The 25,586-nt window shown below is 43.0% G+C and overlaps 1 protein-coding gene across 2 annotated transcripts in view; it reads right to left on the reverse strand.

Annotated features, from left to right (window-relative positions):
- Window positions 1–25,586, reverse strand: part of LOC109042300 (puratrophin-1) — a 586,997-nt gene that overhangs the window by 260,775 nt on the left and 300,636 nt on the right. For both annotated transcript variants that reach the window (XM_019058962.2, XM_072304834.1), the window contains exon 5: window positions 9,628–9,745. In XM_019058962.2, the coding sequence (XP_018914507.2) occupies window positions 9,628–9,745 (118 nt within the window). The remainder of the gene's footprint in view (window positions 1–9,627; window positions 9,746–25,586) is intronic.

Raw genomic sequence — 25,586 nt, forward strand, 5'->3', positions numbered from 1 at the left:
GTAGATTAGTTGTAATTGTAGATGGTCGGTTTGGCTCAAAACTCAAAGAGATGTAAATGAAGGCGAGAGAATGAAGTCTGTCAGGCGGGAGCTAAATGGCTGGCCCCCAAGGTACACGCGGAATGTGGGAAGGAGGGACTCACCGTCAGAGACACCGGAGGAAAAGGAATAACAGATGAGAAGAGAGTGCGACAAAGTCAGGGTTGAAGTCTGCTTAAAGACATTTGTGGCGATATTGAGGGAATGATAGATTTAATAATAACTGCAGTACTCTTTTGGAGGGATCAGCCGGCAGTATCTACAGCACCGATTTTGAGCGCTCACCACGCTATAATGCGTAGCAGACGATCTTTCCGGAGATTTTTTCGACTCTGGGCTTAACATTGTAACGATCTATAATGGTAAGACCCCGCTTCGCTTTGTGGGGTAGATCCACCATTTAATGCCATCGGAAGCGATTCTATTTTCCGCGATGTTTGTTTGTTAATATTGCTTATACGGTTTTCTTTGTTATGGTGCACTGTATACAATCAATCTTCGTGAAACTGTTGAACTAAATCACGTTTTACTATTAAATTCCAACACCCTATTTATCGATTATTTTCGAGGCGCGCCATCGCGCCTTCAAGATTACAGACGCAACACGGACATCCATCGAGTCCGAATAGTTGCATCTCTGCGCCGTCAACAACAAGCTTCCTTTCCCTGTGCTCCATTTCCAAATTCAGGTAGTTACCATTTGTTTTAATTGTTGAGGTGCTTTGAAGACTGCACCAACAACACGGCCGGAGATGGGAAAGATTTAACCTTAACTTTTCTCCCGAATAGGAACGACACTTCACTAGCAACATGAAGCGAAGCATTGCCAGTGTACACCTCGCGTCATCGCGCCTTCAATTTTGCAGACGCAACCCGGACATCCATCGAGTACTAATACTTGTATCTCTGCGCCGTCATCAACAAGCTTCCTTTCCCTTACTCTACTTCCAATATTAAGTTGGTTTCCTATTTGTTTTAATTGTTGTGGTGCTTTAAAGACTGCATCAAAAACACAGCCGGCGATGGTAAAAATTTATTCTGGCCTCCATCTTTAACTTTTCTCCCAAATGTGAACGACATTTCACTAGCAACATAAAGCGAAGCATAACGAGTGCGCGTCTCGCGTCATCGCACCTTCAATTTTGCAGACGCAACACGGACATCCATCAAGAATGTATAGTTGTATCTCTGCGCCGTCAACAAGCACCTTTTCCTCGCACTATTTCGATACTGTGTTCTTTTTGTTTCCGTTTCACCTATTCAATTTTTACCACGCTATGCGTAGCAGACGATCTTCCCGGAGAATTTTTCGACTCTGGGCTAAACATTGTAACGTTCTATAATGGTAAGACCCCGCTTCGCTTTGTAGGTAGATCCAACATTTAATGCAATCGGAAGCGATTCTATTTTCCGCGATGTTTGTTTGTTAATATTGCTTATACGGTTTTCTTTGTTATGGTGCACTGTATAACCAATCAATCTTCGTGAAACTGTTGAACTTCATAACGTTTTACTGTTAAATTCCAACACCCTATTTATCGATTTTTTCCATAGATTTAAATGGCAGATCAATCGATTCATCGCAAAGCCACGCTAGTAGCGCAGGGGTGTCTACTAAAACAGGCTGGTCAAAAATCAGTAATTTTATACAGTACTTTTTCGGTACATTCCCAAGAAATTCGGTACCCTCCTCGACGGAAAAATTCAGTACTTTTTCAGTACCTCCAAGTGACGAAATTCTAAAAATAACGAAAACTTGAAGATTTCGCTTGAATTGCGAAGAAAATGACAAGAAAATGAAAAAAAATCCGGACCTTCTTGAGGAATTTCCGCACTTTTTCAGTACTTCTGGACCTTCCTTGAAAAATCAGTACTATTTCCGGTCTTTCCGGAAATTCCGGACTTGTAGACACCCTGTGGCGCGGCGCACATTGGATCGAGTCAATCAGAGAGGTCGGACATGAAATTCTTGACTAGAACTGCAAATTTTCATGTTTATTTCGTCACGCTTTAAACTGTAAGGGGTGCCTCTTGAAGGAGCTTCCACGAGAAAACCAATGGAACCACGTTTAAAACCTCAAAGTTTTGTATAAACGGAGTTATAAGGGTTTAAAGTTTCCAAATTTTGTCCGACCTCTCCATATTGACTCTATCCACTGTGCGTAGAGTCCCCTTTACACCCAGAGTTAAGACAACTCGATTATCAGCTGACTGGCAGCCGGCCTTGGCTGGCCATGGAGGCCGAAACGAGTGCACCCTAACGAACGATATTGAGGGATAAGGATCAGGAATCCTGCGATGTCTGTCACACAAAAACAACAACATCAACAAATTGATCAATTAAAAAGAAAATGAGATTGGTTTGTGAATAATTTCTTAATCTATTTTCATTTTGGACCGATGGAAATAACAATTTACTCTTGATAAACCACAATTAGGTAATATTTTCATTGTTCTTGTTCACATTCGAGGTACCACGCCATCTTGGTGCACTCGTTTCGGCCTCCATGAGCGAGAACCAATCAAAATTGTATTTTTTTTTTTAGGCCACTTTCAGCCCAACCAAAAGTGAGTTGTCTTAACTCTGGGTATAAAGGGACTCTACTGTGCGGCGTGCTACCAATTTCACATCGCAGCGACAAGACAAGGCGCGCACGGGGATCCTCGGATCGGCGAGTGGGGCTGGCGGTGGCGGGTCTCAACTAGGTTAGCGCTCCTGGTCTCGGCGATTCCGATTCCAGACTCGCTCTCGTTGCATTGAAAACCAAAAACGATTTGTTTTGACGTCGGAATCGAGGCTTCCTCGCCTTACGTCGGGACGTCCGTCCGTCGGGATCCACCGAACAATGCCCTCGCCACTGCCGCCACCGCGCTGTCCGCTGCACTCGACGTCATCCACCGACGCCTTGTTGCCAGAGCTCCACTTATCGAATTTTACCAATCAGGCAGAGCTGCCTTAGCTACCTTTGGGTACACTGGAAAAAATAACACATTGGATCTAGAGTCCAGACTCTTAAAAACATCGACAAGAAAAAATACTCCTGATTCAATCGGAATCTAAGCTTGAATCAAGAAGCAAACCTCTTAATTTAAGCGGATTTCCTTTTCATTCAAGCATAAATCCGATTGAATCAAGAGTCCTTTTTCTTGTCAATGTTTTCAAGAGTCTAGGACTCTGGATCCAATGTGTGGTTTTTTTTTTTTTTGTGTTATAGGGTATCGTCAGGGAGTGTCGAAATATGGAGCTGTAAGAGGGCAGCCAACCTTAGAACACAAAAAAATGTCACTGCCAATCTTCAAATTCCAATATTAAATCAAGATGGCCAAGAATTGTTCATGATTGAGCTTTCTCCCGCAGAATTGAAAACACTGGAAGATATAACACATTGGATCTAGAGTTCAGACTCTTGAAAACATTGACAAGAAAAAATACTCCTTAATTCAATCGGATTTTTGCTTGAATCAAAACGAAATCCGCTAAAATTAAGAGGCTTGGTTCTTGATTTAAGCTAGATTCTGATTGAATCAAGAGTACTTTTCCTTGTCGATGTTTTTAAGAGTCTGGACTCTAGATCCAATGTGGTTTTTTTTTTCCTGTAAAATGCAAAAAAAAGTTAAATTCGTGCTTTACAAACGACGACCGTCGAAACAATTGTAATAATAAGTCACTTAGGATAATTTGAATTTTTACGTTGACTGCTTTTTACAGCCCTGAAAGCTCCATGAGTTAATCTCAAAATTACTGACTTGTCGGAACTCTCTTTTTACTCTATATGAACCGAAAGAAATACTTCTAACCCAGAATAGCCGAAGACACGGAAAATTTCTATAATGTGATTTTGGGGCTGAAAACTTCGTGAAAATCTTAATATTAGATTGCTCTGTATAATTTGAATCCGTAGGTTGGCTGTCTTTTTGGGCACTGAAAGCTCCATTACCTAACCTCAAAACTACTGGCACGTCCGTACTCTCTCTAAATAGGTTCTCAACTTTTTACTGCTGAGCTTCACCTGAGATTTCAAAGTTTCAATACTGACGGCAATTTACTCGGCTACAACTTTGCTATTGACTAATTTTACGCTCCGACGAATATTAAGCTACTAACTCCCGGAAAAGCGCGCAAAAACGTGATTTTCGGCAAACGCACAGGCGGATTTGGTGGGAAGCATCAAATTCGGATTCAGCGACCAAAAATACATAAGAATCAGTTTTAATATCTTCTGACTTCTTTTTTGCATTCATACCGCCCCTTTTTATTAGATCTAAAGAATCAGATTTAATCTCTTCTGACTTCTTTTTTGCATTCATACACCCCTTTTCAGATCTATTGTACTGGACAATTTGGCATTTTTTAGAATATTCCAGGTTTCCAGGATGCGAGTAGTTCCACGATTTCCGCGAAGCTGCTCATCGCGGGTCGGCAACAGAGTGGGGCGTTGACTTGGATGAGCGAACAATTGCGATTGATGCGGTTGAATTGGGAATGGCACGACTGAGCACAGGTCGCGAAAAATTGATTTTCACACGGCGCCGCACCCGACCGGCGACGAGGTGCTACTGACCCAATGAGGACGGCGATGCGACGGACGGACAGAAGCCCGGAAAACAAATTGTGTCCCACTTCGGGACCCCCCGCCCCTCCGATCATTGTGTTCCTTCCGATACCGCCCGTCACCTGACTGTAAATGAAACCCGTCCGCCCTAGATTCCGGCTTGCAAGACGGGAATTGTGGGTCCCTTCGCGAGAGGGTAGGTACGGAGCAGGAGTCATGTCTCGATGAACTTTCTTTTAAATTGGTTTTGCAGGGAAAAACCAAAGGATGTTGGCATTATAGTCAAAATCTTGGAAGGTATGTTCTGAAGATGGTGCCCTTTGTTCATTCGAATGGAATAGGTAAAATAATTCTCAGTAAATCAGGAGAGAGGCCACAAGTAACACCAGGAGTAGTAGTAACACGAGACACATAAATATTTTCACCAGTTTTTTAGTGCACAATGTTACCAGTAACGCGTCTTTTGCATTTTTGAAGAAAAAAATCAGTGAACAGCACTGAATCTTTTGTGACTCTCTATTCATAGGAATTGAAACACAAATATTCACTCTTAATGTCGATTTTGATACAGTTTACGTGAGTTCAGCTTAGAAAACAATATTTTCATCAATTTCCGCGTTCATGCTGTTTCCAACAGAGAAGGACGCTATCAGCCCATTTGAAACTCCGGCAGTAGCTGCCATTGCAGTGGGTGAGTTCTTGCGGATTGATGTTCGAGCCGACCAATGAGAGGCCACGGTTTCATCAATTTCGCGTTATGCTGTTTCCAAAGAGAAGAAGCGCTATCAGTCCCTTTGAAACCCCTGCAGTAGCAGCCATTCCAGTGGGTGAGTTCTTGCGGATCTGATGTTTGAGCCGACCAATGAGAGGCCACGGTTTCATCAATTCGCGTTATGCTGTTCCCGAAAGAGAAGAAGCGCTATCAGCCCATTTGAAACTCCTGGCAGTAGGCAGCCATTGCAGTGGGTGAGTTCTTGCGGATTGATGTTCGAGCCGACCAATGGGAGGCCGCGGTTTCGTCACACTCGGCCAAGCGTGTCGGAAATCGGTATCATTGAGCGTGGCCGCCTCCATCGGCGTCGAGATGGCCAATGCAAGCGGGTCTACGGTCTCGCCCGAGGAAAGCGTGGCGAATTCGCCGTGGAATCAGTCAACGAAACGACACCTAATAAAATGGCTTCTGGTCATGTCTGAATGTCCGCGACTGGTGCGTTCGAACGTGGCTGCTGTGTCGTTGACGAGAGCAGTTAACAACAAATTTTCAAAATTCGTCCAATCTGCTTCGAATAAATTGACAGAATGAGAGAGGCTGCGGTTTTTTTGCAGCAATCTCAAAATTTTAGATCTCTAGCATGGCAATTGAAATTTTAATAACTTTACCTTTATTAAAAATCTGATTAGATGCTCGATAACTTTGATGGCTGAAACATTTCTCCACCATTTTCTTCCTCTGGGACAGCAGATTTCATACAAATAAAAGCGGTTTTTTTCGCCAGTTTGGGGCCGTTTTTTTTCCCACGATTTTGATACAGTTCACGGTAAATTTGGCGGAGAAACAACGGAGGGACCGGAAAATGCACTCCTCAATTGCACGTTGATATTTCACCACTCTGTTTTTCATTAAATTTTCTCACGAGAAACCACTGGGTACTTTATCCTGAAATTGTCAACCGAAGGCTAGCATTATTTGCGTTTTACTTCCCGTAATATCCAAACTTTTGCGTGTCGCAATTTCCTCTGAATGGTGAGTGGGATCTATTCACTGGAAAATGTTTTTCAGAGTCTATGCTATCTCAGTAGCACGGTAAAATAAGCACTGGAAAAAAAAAACCACATTGGATCTAGAATCCAGACTCTTGAAAACATTGACAAGAAAAAATACTCTTGATTCGATCGGATTTTTGCTTGAATCAAAACGAAATCCGCTGAAATTAAGAGGCTTGGTTCTTGATTTCAGCTAGATTCTGATTGAATCAAGAGTATTTTTTCTTGTCGATGTTTTCAAGAGTCTGGACTCTAGATCCAATTTGTTTTTTTTCCAGTGTGCGTTTCAAACTGCGAGTTTCTCTTGGCATCCATCCCGCAAGATGGATCACAGATAGATATCGTACGATACTCCGTTCGCGATCAATCAAGCGACCGATCGGGAGTATTTTACGAAAGCCGGCTTAACTTCCACAGCCGATTATAAACACAACGCTGGCTCATTGTCCGGCTTGTCATCCGAATCCGACCGGACCCGAATCGAGACTTCGACTTCCGAAGAGAGAACGCTGGGTGAGACCGGGACTTCCTGGTCCTGGTGGCGGAGTCCGCGACAGGAAGCATCTGGTGACAATCGAGTCGGTGGCGGACAAACGCTGGACGCTGCCCAATCAATTTAATCAAAATGGACGCGGTTCTATCGAACAGAACTATGTGCATTATCACGCGAGCTCTGTTATACACATATTCCTATGGGTCTCAGAGCTCATGTTTTAGTGCACTTAGTTCCATTGGGCAGAAATACGTCCAAATGACCCGGTCGATGGGGAGCCCGCAACGTGCGTGGCCGCTGCCAACCATTGTTACGCCCGCCGTCCTCTTCCGCGCTGCCCTCGCCCAGGCGTTGGACCTCCGTTGACCGATCGTACGGAAAAGTTCGTCTTCAAAATTATGGAGAGACTTCTTGAAATGGACGCATTTATGCTAGAAGGGACTAGAGAAGGGTGGGAAAGATGGGGTGTGCTCGTTTGGGCTACATTAGAAACAGTGTAAGAGAGCGCGTGATTCCTTTCAGGGTTGTCACAGAACTTAGAGAATGAAATTCCCTTATTTGCCGATCATATTTTGGTAAAATTCCCTAACAATTGGACCGCGTTTGGCAGAATCGAACCAAGCCACATTTTAAGGTGGTTCGAGTTATTGGTTGATCTGAATGGGCAAAGGATATGCTTCATCTCACTGCAAAAGTACTTGATTGGGAAAAATCATGTTCAATTCAAATTCCAATTGAAGCGGAAGAATGGAATTCAAACTTCAACCATTGCAATCGGTTTAGAAATGCATGAACAGTAATCCTATGACATCAATTTTTTCGAAATCAGCTCGATGTGGCTTGGTTAGAGGCCCACGAGAGACCTGATACTTAGTCCATAATTTTCTCCCTTAGTCTATAAGAACCACCCATTACAACCAATAGGATCGCTCTATACTCCTTATGTCTTCTTTGTCTATAGCTTCGTCTATAAATTCCAATAATCGGCCCGCAGGTGGAGCGTGAGCTGACAACAATGGGTGATCGAGCGTGGCGCCCGTCGGGGTCGTCGAGTTCGAGGACCTCTCAAGACTGACAGATCGTCGTCCATCTGACATAAGGGCGTATCTAGATTTCCACATGAGCCTTGGAAACGCATTGATTTATACGTAAAACAGGGTCCACGTAGGAATCGGGATACGCCCTTACGTCGGGGGAGCGGCGAGATATGCACTCGCCGAGCGCGGCCGCGGCTCCTAGATGAAATGAATCGGAATCAGATCAGATCAGCATCCCGAAAAGGCAGCGCCACGGAGCGCAACGCAACCCGACGCGGTGCAGCTCAGCCCGACTCGGGGCGAATCTCCTGCGCAACTGGAATTTCGGAATTCCTTTCGACTCAATTAGACCTCCAATTCGAGCATTCTCCGCAGTGTTCGCTGTTGATGACGTCTGTCATCGACCGGATGATGACGTGACGGCGAGGGCATGAAGGTGCTATGGCTATGGCAAAGTGTCATAGGACCTTTCCTAAAGTTGTAATTTTCCTAGAAACTCGTTGATACTTTCCACAAAGTTGCCGCAGAATTTAGGTAATGAAATTCTCCGACGTTTCTTTATATGATTCGTACCGCTGAACCTTTAATTCACCAAACTGAAGTCAGTTATGTTAGCTGAGGGGTAGGGGTTGATTGTCACAGCTGAGGGGGGGGGGGGGCTCAATTCTCTGAACAAGAAAGCTGAATTCCTGAAGTCCTCGGTTTGCAAAACCTGATTTCTAAGCCGTATATTATCGACTAAATCCTAAAATATGGAGCTCCCTTTTCCATGCAACGCAAACAAAAACCCTTCGTCAATGCAAAGAAGTTTTCCATTCTTGAGGGCTGATTGTTGAAGTTGATGGACAAAGCGATAGACAAAGAAGACGTAAGGAGTAAGGAGCGATCCCATTGGTTGAAATGGGTGTTTCTTAATTATAGACTAAGGGGATACAATGATACACTAACTAAGGGTCTTTCGTAAGTTGTCATTAGTTCGTCTATTACAACCATTAATTAGTCTTTGTGCATTGCTACCACCCGCTTCCACCAATGAGATCCCTCCATAACCCAATCGTCTTCTTTTTCAGGGTGTCTACTAAAACAGGGTGGCCAAAAATCAGTACTTTTACAGTGCATTCCCAAGAAATTCAGTACATCCTCAACAGAAAAATTCAGTACTTTTTCAGTACCTCCATTTGACGAGATTCGAAAAATTTTAAAGATTTGAATTTCTCGCTCAAATTGCGACAAAAATGACAAAAAAAAGTAAAATTTTGGACGTTCTTGCGAAATTTCCGCACCTTTTCAGTACTTCCGGACCGCTCTTAAAAAATCAGTACTATTTCCGGACTTTTAAGACACCCTGGTCTACCGCTTTGTCTATCAATTCCAACAATTCGCCTGCAGAGACAGACCACATCCCTATCGTCTTCTTTGTCTATCAATTTCAACAATCAGCCTGCAGAAACAGACCATACCCCTATCGTCTTCTTTGTCTATCAATTTCAACAATCAGCCTGCAGAGACAGACCATATCCCTATTGCTTCTTTGTCTATCGCTTTGTCTATCAATTTCAACGATCAGCCTCGCAGAGACAGACACCAATCTCGTCAGATCATGACGCAATCCAAAACGAGAGCAGACTCAACTCTATCGGGAATGAATCGGTGCGGTGACGAGACGAGTCCCAGCGGGTGTCCCACAGGGGGCGAGGGTGGGGGGGGGGGGGGGGGGTTGAAGAAGTGCAGTGGAACTTACCGTGACTAATGTGAGGGACTTATCGAGAAGATCTAGAGTGGAGTCGCCGGAGGTGCCCGAGAGGACGATGAGTGTGAAGCCGGGGTCCGCCGCCGCGGCGCTGCTGTCGCTCCTGCGCCTGCGCAACAGAATAATCACACACATTAGACCGTCGCCAGATAACAGGTGTGAATAATTGATTTAAAAACCGGGCAACGACGATAAATAATCCGGGGTAAATCTGCCGTGCTAAGGAAGAACGCCGTATAAGCCTTCAAACGTTGCCAAGTTTCCTTCGATAAAAACCGAATTTCGTAGGAAAATTGTATATATTTTTTTCCAAATTTTTTAGATAATTTCTCACGCGATTCAATCTAAAACATCCGAAAATTTCGAGGAAAATTATGCATGAATGTTATCAAAAATACATGTTTTATCAAGGGAAATTTGGCAACTCTTGAATGTTCATACGGCGTTTTTCCTCAGCACGGCAGTATGAGCCCTCATCTGCGAGCGCTTTTATTTCCTTCAAAGTACATCAAAAATGAACATTTGGACGCATTTACACCGAGTGAAACTATCTTAGTTATGACATGGACCCTGTAATGCATACCTGTATTTAGTCTCAGAGCTCAGGTCACGTAGAGATGGTTCTTTTTAATATAAATACGTCCAATTGAATTACATGTGATTGTAGGTTTGTACATTTAAAAAGGAGAGGTGCTAATTACAATAGTTATCTATGGTCTGGATCTTTTGTAATAGATAAAAGGACAGCTAAAGGATCTGTTGTCTAGGTGTAGCGGCGCGGCTTTAAAAAAAAATTGAAAGAGACGGGTTTAATTATAGCTCGGTAACTGAACCGAATTGGGTAAAACCAGAGGTGTGATAAATGGGGTTTAAAGGGAAGGAACCGATTCTATCGGATTGCATCATTAAAGTAAGTATATGCTATCAATTTCTGTGAATTGCAAGGCGTTTCCTTTGAAATATGATTATTTTTTCTCTTTCTGACAAACGCTGTCTGGATATGTTCTGACGATGGTAATTCATAATTGGTAGTAGAGCTTTATTAAGGCTAAGTGAGCAACACAGCCGAAGATAAAAGAGACGTAATACGGCCTCGCTTCTTAATTTTCTCCCAAATAAGAACGACACTTCACTAGCAACACAGAGCGAAGCATTGCATTGCGAGTGCACGCCTCGCGCCATCACGCCTTCAATTTTGCAGACGCAACACGGACATCCATCGAGCACGAATAGTTGTATCTCTGCGCCGTCATCAACATGCTTCCTTTCCCGTGCTCCATTTCCATATTCAGGTAGTTTCCATTTGTTTTAATTGTTGTGGTGCTTTAAAGACTGCATCAACAACACATCCGGAGATGGGAAAGATTTAATCTGGCTTCTATCCTTAACTTTTCTCCCGAATAGGAACGACACTTCACTAGCAACACAGAGCGAAGCATTGCATTGCGAGTGCGCGCCTCGCGCCATCCCGCCTTCAATTTTGCAAACGCAACACGGACATCCATCAAGTATGTATAGTTGTATCTCTGCGCCGTCATCATCAAGCTCCTTTTCCTCGCACTATTTCGATACTGTGTTCTTTTTGTTTCCATTCGTTCAATTAACTTTTTACAGGATTTGGATGATTAAGTCCACCTCGCGGTTAAAGGTTGACATTCTTTCTAATAATTTACTTTTGTACGTAATGAGCGAATGCCTGATGCTATCGTTTCCGTAAGCTTTCGGAAGAGATCCCGTACATAATTTATATAATGACATATAATTCTTACAATTTGTTTGAATGACCGATTGCTCGAGTTAGGTTAGGTTAACGCCGTATGAGCATTTGAATGTTGCCAAATTTCCGCTCAGAAAATATCCATTTTTGAAGAAAATTAAATATTTTTCCCTGAAATTTTCAGTCTTTTTAGATCAAATTTCGAACAAAATCCTCCGAAAAGTTGGAAGATAAATATTCAAAAATTTCCCTAAAAATTCGTGATTTGTCGAAGAAATGTTGGCAACGTCTGGAGGCTCATACGGCGTTTTTCCTAAGCACGGCAGTGCGGATGCGTGCCCTACCGGGGGCGTATTTCACGGCGGTGGCGTCGAGAGGTGTCGAAGGGAACAATAACAACGTCGGACGCATCCGAGGGGGGCCTGGGGCCCAGTGCCGCGGTTTCATTGGCGTTCCGCATATTTCACCCGAGCGGCCATCGCTAACTCACCTCCAGTCCCCGCTGGCTCCCGCAGGACTTCCGTAGAGTCCCTTTATACCCAGAGTTAAGACAACTCGATTATCAGCTGACTGTGCAGCCGGCCTTGGCTGGCCATGGAGGCCGAAACGAGTGCACCCAAACGAACGATATTGAGGGATAAGGATCAGGAATCCTGCGATGTCTGTCACACAAAACAACAACATCAACAAATTGATCAATTAAAAAATAAAATGAGATTGGTTTGTGAATAATTCTTATTCTCTTTTCATTTTGGACCGATGGAAATGACAATTTAACTCTGATAAACCACAATTAGGTAATATTTCATTATTCTTGTTCACATTCGAGGTACCGCCATCTTGGTGCACTCGTTTCGGCCTCCATGAGCGAGAACCAATCAGAATTGGATTTTTTTCAGGCACTTTCAGCCGAACCAAAAGTGAGTTGTCTTAACTCTGGTAATAAAGGGACTCAAGACTTCCGATGAGACCGGCTCATTACCCCACCGTCCACACCTCCGCGTCCTGCGGAAAAATTCAGCCGCGATCGGGAACGCAGGTAGCGCGGAAAAAACCGGAACCAATGGATAAACAGGCAGTGCAAGGCACTTGTTGAGGACTTATACTGCCGTGCCAAGGAAGAACGCCGTATGAACATTCAAGTCATTCAACCATCATTTGACACGAAGGCTACTTCAATTGTTTTTAGCACTTAATAACGAAACTCCTTAATTTCAAAATTCCCTGAGCATGAAATCCTATGGCTTTTGAATGTTCTCATATCATGGAAAACCCTCTTTTTTTCTCGAGAAAAAGTTTCGCACTTGACCTTAACCCCAAGAAATTCCACTGTTTTGGTTCGTTGCCCCCTTCGTATACACCCGGGGGAAACCCAACCAAGCATCTTCCTTGGCACCACTTTTTTGGCATCTTAATGACATACCCACACGAGACTAAGATACGTTGAAGACTTAATGAATAATTTCAACATTCAGCAAGGAAATCCCACTTTCCAAAATTAGGAAAACATTCCCTGACTTATCTATGTAATTTACTTTTCAAGAATTTATCACCCATTGTCGTCTCATTCGACCGCAGTCGATTGAGACTACAATGGGTGATAAAACATTTGGTGACGAATCCATAGACTCGTCTCCAAAATGAGAACAAAATATTCTTATTTTTTGTTAAAAAAAAATCCAAGCTACATCAATAAAAGCCGATTTTTTAAAATTCCCGACGCATCACGCTACGATATTCCAATAAATCGCTTCGAATTTACACACAGCAGCCAAAAGACTCCGCAACAAGCAACACCCGAGGTGACGAACAGAATTCCGAGCACCAACGACGATGGAATTCCATGTTTTTGAGGGTTGGGCGCGCGGCGCACAGTGGATCGAGTCGACAAGAGAGGTCGGACATGAAATTTTTTACTGAAACTGCCAATTTTTATGTTTAAATTGTCACATTTTAAAGTTTTAGGAGTTTTAATAGAAGAAAATTGTACGAGAAATTTAACTGAACCACTTTTAGAACCTTAAAGTTTTGTATAAACGAGTTATAAGCGTTTAAAGTTTCCAAATTTTGCCCAACCTCTCCTATTGACTCGATCCACTGTGCGGCGATTGCATCGATGCTGGGACGAGTGGGCCCCTCGCCCTCCCCCCCCCTCCCCAGCCAGGGGGGCGGCGCAGGAAAATGATATGCAGATCGATCTCGCCCGTTGGAACTGACTAGACAAATTGCTGTCTTGTCGCGCTGCCCATTCAAAATTGAGTCGGCCCATCCTCACCCGGTGGGGTGTGTGGCGGCGAGCGAGGGGGGGGGGGGGCTTCCTTTTTAGTATTTTTGAACTTAGCTTGGGTGTCAGCTCCAGCATAATGCACTTGGTTTTTACTCCTATCGGAGCTCGTTCGAATGACCCAGTTGGACGTGGAACTATCTTTGGTGGGGTTACTTGTTTCGGAATTTTTCAATTCAGGAATGAAATTGTGTTCCAATAGTGTGGGCAGGTTGGAATATGAAGCGATTGAACATTTCCCCCATCCCACGCATGTTAACCTCTGCAATTTATAGAGTGGAATTAATGTCGATTACTCTTTGTGCGAGGGGTGGATATATTTTGTATCTCAGATAGCTATTTCGGGCTGATTTGCTTAAATTATTAACACATTAAGTTCTTGATGAGACGATTTGAACGAATTTTATTAGAAAGGAACCAACCCACATTTTCGAAAAAATTGAGTTAAAGATGTGTTTCAGTTCCACTTGTCGTATATTTTCTCCTGCCAAAAACTCAAAGTCTGAGTGGAGGATCGTATTAGCACAAGTAAAGTGGCAGCTGTATAAGTCATATTTGTACTTACTTTTAAACCACAATGTAAGCAATGCACAACCTACTTGAAAGTTTGATGATTAGCGAGATGAAGCTCTACTAGCGGACAACAACTTAGTTTGTGAAATAAAGAGGGGTTTATTTTCTACATTTATCAGTTTTTATCAGTTTCAACTTAATGTAAGGTCGGTTCCTTTCTAATAAACTCGGCCCATCCGATCATCGAAAGCTTTCAATGTCATATTTTCGACGCCACACTTGGAAAAAAAACACATTGGATCTAGAGTCCAGACGCTTAAAAACATCGACAAGGAAAAATACTCTTGATTCAATCGGATTTTTGCTAAAATCAAGAACTAAGCCTCTTAATTTGAGCGGATTTCCTTTTGATTTAAGCTTAAATCTGATCGAATCAAGAGTATCTTTTCTTGGCAATGTTTTCAAGAGTCTGGACTCTAGATCAAATGTATTTTTTTTCCAGTGCAAATTAAAACGAAATCCGACAACGTATCCCGAGGACAGATCAACGAAGCCGAAAAGCAGCGGCGCGACAGGACTATCACTCCGACTTAATTATTTAAAAATAGATGACTCCGGTACCACTTTTCATTCCTAATGAGTTCAGCTCGGCTGGACGAGGAGAGAATCGGGGGGGGGGGGGGGGCTCGGAAACCGAGGGGGAAGGTAAACAAAGCCGGGACCCCGCATTCCTACTCAGGGGGCCCACTCCATCTCCAACTCCATCTCCGAAAAAAACAGGGACCGAAACGGGAAGCACTTCGTTACAAAAGCACGTAACTGCGTTTTCGGATGAGACGCGTGATCAACGGATATCCATGTTACCTGGGGCTCGGATGAGACGGGAGATACGTTTTTTTGTCGAAAAATGAGGATATTTTCGGTGTTGACTCAAACGGAGACCGATCGCGCTCATCTCGACCATTTACTGTCCCGTTTACTCCGGGATCAAAACTGGCTTAATTGCTATTGCTTTCCGAACACCTTTCCCCAAGAGGTCGAGGATAAAGTTAGATTTTAATTTGCTCCGTGTTTGATGAAGTGCGAATTTCCGTGCGGGACTAACACGGTGTAAAGTTATTTTCGGGGAGCGAAACTATTTTCCGCCCATGGACGACATGATACGCGAGGACGGCTTCTGAGAGAAAGTTCATTCCGGAATTCATTTTAAATCACGGGGCTAAAAGAAATCGTCGTTTCGCTTTCTTACACCCCTGACTTCCCTGAGTTTTGGAATATAATATTTCCTGACTTTTTAATGTTCTTTTGTGGGCATGATTTCTCATTAAAACTGTTCAAATTTAGAATAATTGAACAATATTTTGCAATTAAGGACTGCTATTTCTGGTTAATTTAAGGAACAAAATATGAGGAGCTTTCCGGGAGAAGGGCCCGTTTCGGAAAATCGCGGTCCGGAACAATGCTTTTGAAATTTACATCACTACTTTCTGGGCACTGACTGTGACTTACATCGGAAATAGACCCCGATTTAGGTCCCCGCTAGTAGCTACGAAATAATTACAGATACTTCAAATGCATTTTCCTCAAAACCAATTGTTTGCTATTGGCCCTTCTTTCGAAGAACTCCTCTTAGGTAACTATGCCCTATGGTCTCTATGCAGGTATGTACTTTTAATGTGCGGTTATGTGCGGTTTTTCGCCAGTTTGACCATTTCCTAGATCAAATTTAGGGACTTTCTGCAAATTTGACGATCTTCGGAACTGAATCCACGCGTATTTCTGACTTTTCCCCCGAAATTTCTGAAAAGATCGGAATTTTTGTCAGAACTTTGGCAAATCGGAATTATTTCGGAATCTTTTGATAAAATAAAATGGCAGCACTGGAGCGTAGCCTCACAACTGCAAAACTCGACGAGGCAACAAGACGCCTGGTGGATGGTGGAAGAGAGTAAAAGGGAGAAAAGGGATTCCTCCCAATCATCTTGTTATTGTTTCGGAGCCGGGTTCTCGGGGGGGGGGGGGGACGGTGGAGGGAAGGTCAGCCGAGGGGTCAAGTTCGAGCTCAGTACCCTGCGATCAATTAGACGCTGCTGGTGCGAGTTTAGACACCGAAACCGTAATTGCGTTTTACACGCCAAGTGACAAACCCCCCCACCCCCCATTCACTTCCCGGCCCCGCACGGACCTCGATGAAACTCGCGATCGAGGTCAGCAACCCTCGATTTTTCGTTCCCCGAACGAAAGAACGCAATTCAATTCCTATATTGCAAAAGTGCAGCCTATGCAAGTTTTGACAGATATAGGAACGGCGCAATGGCCGGTTGCGCTGGTGACAGAATTGTGTTTTGATACTTGATTCTTGTAGACATACCAAAAAATACGAAGATCCGTCCAAACAGCAACTTTCTACGTTGAATACTAACCGAGATATCGTTCTTTTGAAAAGTGGGATTTTTGACGTCATCCACCGCAGTAAAGCGTAACATGGTATGTACTACCGCGGTGGATGACGTCATAAATCGAGTTTTTCAAGACATGATATCTTCCTTAATATTCAACGTAGAAAGTTGCTGCTTGACGGATCTAATTATTCTTAGTTGATCTGTAAGAATAAAGCATCAAAACACGATTTTGTGACCAGCGCAACTGGACTATTTCAGACCAAATTTTTCATAATCTTTGCGTACCCACACAATCGGAGAAATAATCAGTGCACCTGAGGACCTTTCTGACCAAACAGCTAATACTCATGTCAACGTCGCTAAGATTGTGCGACTTTCCTCTCTTTTTAAGAGTACAGGAATTTAGGAACGATCTGTCTTTGTTTTGATAAATAAGGTTGATATGTAAGATTGCTAATTGAGTTACGTTCGTTATATTACTACTTTCATTATACTGGGAAAAATTCACGACCAACCCATAAAAAACGACTTTTCTGTTAAAAATAATGAAATTGATGAAATTTCGAAATTCGCCAGAAGTCCCTGAAAATTCCACGTTTTCCTTGAGCTTTTAAGAACTTTTCACCCTGCACTGGAAAAAAGAAAAAACACGTTGGATCTAGAGTCCAGACTCTTAAAAACATCGACAAGATGAAATACTCTTGATTCAATCGGATTTTTGCTTGAATCAGAACCAAAACTCTTAATTTGAGCGGATTTCCTTTTGATTTAGGCATAAGTCTGATTGAATCAAGAGTATTTTTCTTGTCAATGTTTTCAAGAGTCTGTACTCTAGATCCAATGTGTTTTTTTCCAGTGTGGCCGAAAGTTGCTGTGATCTACGAAAATTGCGTCTCAATTGTATGGATTTCTGCCCAACGGAAGCAGAGACAGGAAGCAGGAAATCCGCTCAAATTAAGAGGCTTAGTTCTTGATTTAAGCTTAAATCTGATTGAATCTAGAGTATTTTTCTTGTCAATGTTTTCAAGAGTCTGGACTCTAGATCCAATTTGTTTTTTTTTTCCAGGGTATCTGCAAATTTCGAGGAAAAATCATCGTAAATTTTATTTAAAAAAATTACTTTTCTCGGGGGGATGGGAAGAGGATTTGGCAACGTCTGACGGTTCATGCGTCGTTTTTCCACATCACGACGGAGCGGGCAATCAATCGAAGGGACCCCGTTGTGAGTGCACTTTCATCCATTGTGCGAACACAATCGTTGGCGCGGGTCCGGCGCCGTCGACGCTATCGCAAGCGCAAACAATCGAAAGTAGAATCCCTCGCGCCCCCGATTAAAAAACTATCTCTCTCCCCCTCCGCCCCTATCCCTCATTTAGGAGGGAGGAGGATGCAGCGAAAAAATCACGATTACGGCAATTACTAGCGCGACGTGTGAACTTGCGCGCCGTGCGCTATGCTCGCCCTGACCCGGCGCGACAACGTTGCCGAATCTGTCGAAAATATTCGAAATCGGATTTCCATTAATTTCCTGTATTTCCCCGCTTGTTTCTGGGTATCCGAAGTTCTGAGATCACTGAAAAAAAAACCACATTGGATCTAGAGTCCAGACTCTTGAAAACATCGACAAGAAAAAATACTCTTGATTCAATCAGATTTAGCTTAAATCAAGAACCAAGCCTCTTAATTTGAGCGGATTTCCTTTTGATTTAAGCTCAAATCTGATTGAATCAAGAGTCATTTTCTTGTCGATGTTTTCAAGAGTCTGGACTCTAGATCCACTGTGTTTTTTTTTCCAGTGGTATTTTTTTTTCGATTTTCGTGTGTTTTCTTCAGGATTTTTCCCTGCCCAAAATGGAATTCCCTGTTACTCGGCTTTCCTCCTCAAACTCGCTGTTTTTCACACTGATCTACTGAAAATTGAAATTTCCTGCATTTTCCAGTGTCATTACTTCACTGTTACCTGCATTTCCTCTCAAAGTCATTGCGTTTTTTATGGTTTTTCCCTGCTAAACCGAATGCTTCAGGTCGCTAAAAAGCCAGGATATTGCAGCTTGTTTTATCACAAATTTCATCTTGGATTTCAAAAATTCCCAACTTATCGTCAATGTTTCCTTGTAGCATACAAATTCATTACACGACTTTGTCGGCACAATTGAAAACTAGGGGAGCGAGAAAGTAAAAATAATGTTATACGTGGGAGACAAAAAAATCAAGATTCTACAGAATGATTCCCTGGCTTCTCGGAATTGGTGAAATTCCCTGACTTTTTAAAGTTTTCCCTGCCCCTTCAAGAGCTTGTCACCCTGTTCATGCTTTTTCCCTGCCAATTTGGATTCCCTCCGTTACCCAGTCACATAGAATCCGGCTATCGAAGCTCATTTGAAAATGACTGGGGGTACGCCCCCCGACCGCTTTGCGGTCCAGCCCTCCGAAGCGCTTCGCGCCTCGAGCGTTATGCAGTACTGTTATGGTTTATATATAGGAGAGTTTAATTTTACATCAGAAAAAACTCTTTGAAAATTATTGCCACCCGCGAAAAAAGATTCTGTCCAACCAAAAAATTTCCAAGTGCCCAACGTGGCACCAGGCCGCTCGGCGTCATCAATCTTCCGGCGTTGAATACAAATGAGAAAATGCAAATGAATAGGAAAGGAGAGTAAAAAGCAATGGTGCGCTTTGCGATATATCGATTGATCCGCCATTTAACCCTTGGAAAAGGATCGATAGACAGGGTGTTCGCTAATAATCGATTCTTTACCATTGCTTCAAATGGGGTAAATCGATGATCGAGCGTTCACTGGTGGAGAGGAGCATCGTTTTCCTATTCCTAGTGGCAGGCTCGTGAAGCCGCGAGGGGAACCGACCAATCAGAGGCCGCGATTCTCGCCGAACGGCAACCTGGCCCGCTCAACCTGTAACCTTTAACTCCTTAGCACCTTGTGCCGTCGTGCCGCCACGCTTCGGCTTCGGGGCCCCATGACACTGACCTCCCCCGTCAAAAGAAAAAAAAAAACAAAAAACGCACCCAATTAGAGATGGAGAGAAAAGAAAGGGCCCACGGTTCCGCGATCATGATTTTCGAGTAACGAACCGGTATCAATGCAAAGGGGTGTGTTCGGAGACACTATATTTTACATACATCGCACTTCCTTCTTCAGCAGTGAGTACAATGAGTAGTGCGAAAGTTTTTCGAGGAGGTGGACGGTAAATTTGCCGATTGCATAGAGAGAAATGTCAACACGAAATTGTTAATACGAGAGGTAAAACACAAAGTAACCCTCGCGTTTGGTTGACAGTTCCATCAGAGTAAATGCCAGCTAGCTTTCTTGAAGAAACTCAATGAAAAACAAGTGGTGAGTACTAATTCCCTGAAATTTCCCTGATTTCCCTGACATATTTTGCGGTGAAATTCCCTGACAATTGAAGATGTGACGGATGGTTAAGACGGCACTATTGAATATAGTTTTCAGGCAAAATTTGTTGTTCGAAACCTCAAACCCATTCTAGAAAGCAAATGAAGGTGATTTAACAAATTTTCCCTGACATTTCCCGGTTTTCCCTGACTTTTTAACCCTTTGTTGCATGAGCTAATCGTTGATTTTGGTGAGAAAATCTACATTGTAGAGTATTTTTTCGACAATAGAGTAAGTTGAAATCGATTTTTGTAGTAATTTTTTAAGTTAGGAGATCAGACTTATAATGCTCCCCAAAAATCATTTCTTGCTTTGATTCAATTTAATACTCCAGCATAGAAATATAGCTGAAAACCATTTGTTGCTTTCATGCAACGCTATGCAATAGAGGGTTAAAATTCCCTGACAATGCCCGGTTTTCGCTGACAGTGCTAACCCTGTTATTCGCGCGTAATCGTCCCGCGGTGTAGTGGTTGTAGCGCTTGCTTGATGATCAGGAGGTCCCGGGTTCGATTCCCGGCCAAGTGACCAGAGTTTGACGTTCTCAAAGAACGGTTACTTGGGGGCTGGCTTGATTAGGGACGAGGGGGCAGGGCTCTAGGGACAGTAGAGCGCAGGATTATCCCTCGTGGGATATTTCACTGGAAAAAAAATCACATTGGATCTAGAATCCAGACTCTAGAGCACATTTACAAGAAAAAGGGCTCTTGATTCAATTAGAATCTAGCTTAAATCAAGAACCATGCATCTTAATTTAAAGCGGATTTCGTTTTGATTCAAGCAAAAATCCGGTTGAATCAAGAGTATTTTTTCTTTTCAATGGTTTCAAGAGTCTGGACACTAGATCCAATGTGTTTCTTTCCCAGTGTTGAAGTGTTAAAAAAAGAAAAAAAAAATTCGAGGTCTCGAAAAAATTCGAACGCGAACATTTCGATACTGCGTCCACACCCTCGGAACGTGTTCCGTGTCTCGCCAGGGCGTTACAATCGTGGATTTTTCTCGATCCAGGTGACACGGGCTACAAGCGCGGGAAAACACGGCTCGTTGGCGGGTGGCGTAAACTGGGTGTTTTATGCGTGCGAGCGCCGGGGAGAGCGGGGGGGCGGGACACGGCTCGCGCGGCGATGCGATGGTGGGTCGCGACCTAGGCCAACCTGTTTGTCACGGTGGTCTTTAATAGACTCCTGGTCTGTAAACTGCTTGTTCACTCTTGTGTTCTTCCAGTGTGGGCTCCGGGCCTGAGATCCGACCTCCGTTGCCGATTTAGCCGCGGACATTGGAGCCGACCGAATTTCAGGAGCACAACCGGAAATGGAGATGTTGCATGTGTGAGGAATTTGCGATTTGACTGTTGTTTCTGATGTAAAAGTTTGCGAGAAACACGATGGTGCCACTGGTTTTCTCTGAAATTAACTCCCCGAGCTCAAAAAAAGCTCTCACAGTGAGGCCAAAATGGAGGGGATATCCCGCCCTACCCTAAAAGTCCACCTCTACATCAAGACAAACTCTCCATGCAAAGATAGGGAGCAAATACATTAGCAGGGTTGCCGTGTTTTCAGTTTTGGAGTCCCCAAATAAAGTGGCAGCCCTGTCAATGTATTTGCTCCCTATCTTTGCATGGAGAGTTTGTCTTGATGTAGAGGTGGACTCTCAGGGTAGGGCGGGATATCCCCTCCATTTTGGTCTCAACTTGAGAGCTTTTTTGGAGCTTGGGAGTTGATTTCAGAGAAAACCAGAGGCACCATCGTGTTTCTCGCGAACTTTTACATAAGAAACAACAGTCAAATCGCAAACTCCTCAAACATGCAACACCTCCATTGTGGATGAAATGGGTGGCTCTCATGGAATAAGGGGTAAATGATGGACCAACTATCGGGTCTCTCGTGGGTTGCCGTTACTTAGTCTATTACCTACGTCCTTTGTCCATTACAGTCACCCACTTCCACCAATAGGATCCCTCCTTATCCTTTTTGTCTTCTTTGTCTATAGCTTTGTCTATCAATTTCAATAATCAGCCCGCTGGTTCCGTTCGGCAGAAATACGTCCAATTTTGAAACGGCAACGGCGGAATTTGATAGACCACTAAAATTAGACCGGGCTGAGCGCGGCGCGGGGTTTACAATGATCCCACGGTCAACTTTCGACGACTTTCCGCCCAAGTTGTGCAACAGTGGCAAGTACAAGAAAGCTGCCTTGTCCGACGTCCGCCGCGGCCGAGGGCCTGCGTCCGCGCGGGGCCCTAGTTCATAAAATTAAGAGTTGTAAACTTGGAGCAAGCGAATTCTTTTATTCCGCGGTGCGTGGCGACCGTCCTTTGTGGTCGGCCGTTCCGTTCCCCGGTCACCGTTCCACTTTCGGCCGCGTTTCATATTGTCGCCGGGACGGCTATCTAGCTTCTAGGTTATTCCCAGGGACTTAAATCACACAGATGGACGTGCAGTGGACGGCTCCCGACTTTTCAGCGGGTCCTGGAGTTACGCTTGCGTAACTATTGTTTCCTGCCGACGGTCCTGTAGCTTCCGGTTTTTCCTCTAAAGCAGTGGGCACACTGGAAAAAAAAGTAGCTTGGTTCAAGAGTGCAGTTTCTTGTCGCCGGATGTAAGAGTCTGGACTCTTGTTTCAAGCGGATTTTGCATTGAATCAATGCAAAATCCGCGTGAAACAAGAAAAATCCGCTTGAAACAAGAGTTCAAGACTCTTAAATCCGACAAGAAACTGCACTCTTGAACCAACGCACCGCGGCATTGGTTCCAGCTACTTTTTTTCCAGTGCAGATTATTGAAATTGATAGACAGAGCTATAGACAAAGAAGACGTGGGGAGTATGGAGGGATCCTTTTGGTTGAAATAAGGGGTTCTTATACTGCCAAGCTAAGGAAGAACGCCGTATGAACATTCGAGAGTTGTCAAATTTACTTCGATAAAATGATTATTTTTGGGGAAAGTTTTGAATATTTTTCCTTTAAATTTTCAGAATCTTAAGGCGAAATTGCAAACTATATTATCTGAAAAATTGGGAGGAAAATAGTCATAAGTTTACAAGGAGCTTCGCGTTTTATGAAAGGAAATTTGGCAACGCCTGAAGGTTCATACGGTGTTTTTCCTCAGCACGGCAGTATATTCAGACTGAGGGAGAAAATGATGGACTGATTAGGTTCTCTTGTGGGTTGCCGTTAGTAGGTCTATTACCTACCTCCGATAGGTTCTCTTCATATCTCATTTTTGTCTCATTTGTCTACTGCTTTATCTATCAATTTTAACGATATAACATCAAATTCAACAACCCGCTGATTATTGAAATTGAAAGACCGAGAAGGCATAGCGGGCTGATTGTTGAAATTGATAGACAAAGCTATGAACAAAGGAGACATAGGGAGGATGAAGCGATCGTTTTGGATGAAGTAGATGGTTCCTAGAGACAAAGGGAGAATGATGGACTGACCATCGGGTCTCCTGTGGGTTGTCGTTAGTTAGTCTATTACTGTCGATTGCAACCACCCACTTCCACCAATAAAGTCGCTTAATATCCTGGAACAGGTCAGTTTGATTTGGGAATCCACTTTTGAGTGAATTTTGCCTTTTTTCCTACCCTCTCGTTAAAGTCTCCAGGATCGTCCACGATAATCATTCAAGAATATGGATTCGATAACACCAAATAATTGAAGTTCAGAGCATCCAGAGGTCTAGCAGTAACACTTACGGTAGACGTCACTTACATTTGAATTTTGGAATTGATAAATGGGGCAATGGACAAAGAAGACACAAGGGGAATGGAGCAATCCTATTTGTTGGAACAGGTGGTTGTTATCGATTAAGGAGAGAGAGGATGGAGAATGAGGTCTCTTGTGGGTTTAAAACAGAAAACCGTTAGCAACAAGGATAGTTCCTGTTACCACAACGAGAATTCTAGTCCAGACATTCTATCAATCCAGTAATACATGTTTCTCCATGCGTACGACTGCAACATACATCTTCGTTGAGGTTTAGAGAGTTAAGGGCCTCAACATTTAATGATGTCTACTGTAGGATATTCAATTTTTTTACCATGAACTTTTGAACTCAGTCTCGGTCTCGCAATAACAGCGAATCGACGGCTCGATTTTTGCGGCGCGAATCGAAGTGTTAATGTTCTGAAACGTTCCGGGTTTCTTGTTTTTTTGCAGCCTTTTCCCCAAATTAAGCTGTTATTTTATTGTTTAAACTTAACGTACATTTGACTGACACTGGATTTTTTTTTGGTTCAAGGAACCAAAGACGTAGGGGACTTTTTTTTTCTATTTTTCTAATTCCGTTTCATTTTTTAATCTGTATCACTATGAACGCAACATCACGAAGTACATGCGAAATCCATAGGAGCCCGCCTTTCTCCCTTCAACAGCAACAGCCAACTAGACGATCCCTATTAGATTATCAGCTTCGGAAAGAGATAAGCAGGACCCGACTATCTCCGCTCGGATACGCTCATAAACATTTGCGTTCAGGATCTGACACATTTCATCAAGGAAACACAATACACCTCTGAGGGCCGTTTCGTAAAAGGAGGGAAACTTACGACGAGCGTCCACGCAAGACGTATTACCACCAGGATGTGGCGATAAAATATCGAAATCCAGCTTTTGGAACCAGGTCCGGATTTATTGTCTCGAGTCCTGGTAAGATATGAGCTCATACGCTCGCCCAAGACTGACCAATGCTATCGCGCTATGCAAAAACGACGTATGAGTTTTCGCATGTTGCCAAATCTTGCTTGAAAAAATAATTTTTTTTGAAAAACTTGACTTTTTTCTCAGGAACTTTCGGATGATTTCTATTTTCTTTTTTTGAATGTTCTTCCTTGAAAAATAATTTGAATGATGCTTTTTGATGGGCACAGAGCTGCCTTTCATCCCCGGAGGATCATTAGTGATCTCTCTCATCACCATCATATTTTACTAATTTAGAGGCTAGACAAACAGGGTCTCGGCCCTAGTCAAAAGTTAGAAGAAGAAGACAAATAATTTTTTCTTCTTCTATATATACGGAAGATTTTCTTCGTACCGTATGTCGAACTGTGGAAGTACTTAGGCTAAAAGAAACTAATAAGTATACAAATGAACTAAATTGATGAACTATGTAGCAAACAAAAGCTAAGCAGACAGGATATTTTTAATTAAATTCATTCGCACTTTTAGCATCAACGAGTCCATTTAATCTGATGCATGGCGATGCCTAGAATTCTTGATTTTTATCAATCGCGCCTAGTACCTATCCAATTTTCTTTGAAACTTCTAAATAAAACCATGGATTTTCTACTATATCTATCCAGATTCTGTTGCAAAAACACAATTTCTTCCAAAATTCCAGGGAAAAAAATAATTTCTTAATCGGTCCATAAATTTTTCAACGCCGTGGGTTGCTACTGTAAATTTTTTTTAAAAAAAATTAATTTCTGGGTAAAGAGAGGAGAAATCGCCAGTTTCTTACCACCAAATCCTTGACGAATTCCCTGATTTTCTCGGACGTATTTCATTCTTTGATAGGATCTAGTATTTCCCGATTTTACCAAGTCCGACTTACCATGCTTCATGGTATCTGAAACCCTCAGCAAAAATAATTCGTGACTTTCCCTAAAAATAAATAAAT

The sequence above is a fragment of the Bemisia tabaci genome, chromosome 10, assembly GCF_918797505.1.
Source record: "Bemisia tabaci chromosome 10, PGI_BMITA_v3".
NCBI lineage: Eukaryota > Metazoa > Arthropoda > Insecta > Hemiptera > Aleyrodidae > Bemisia > Bemisia tabaci.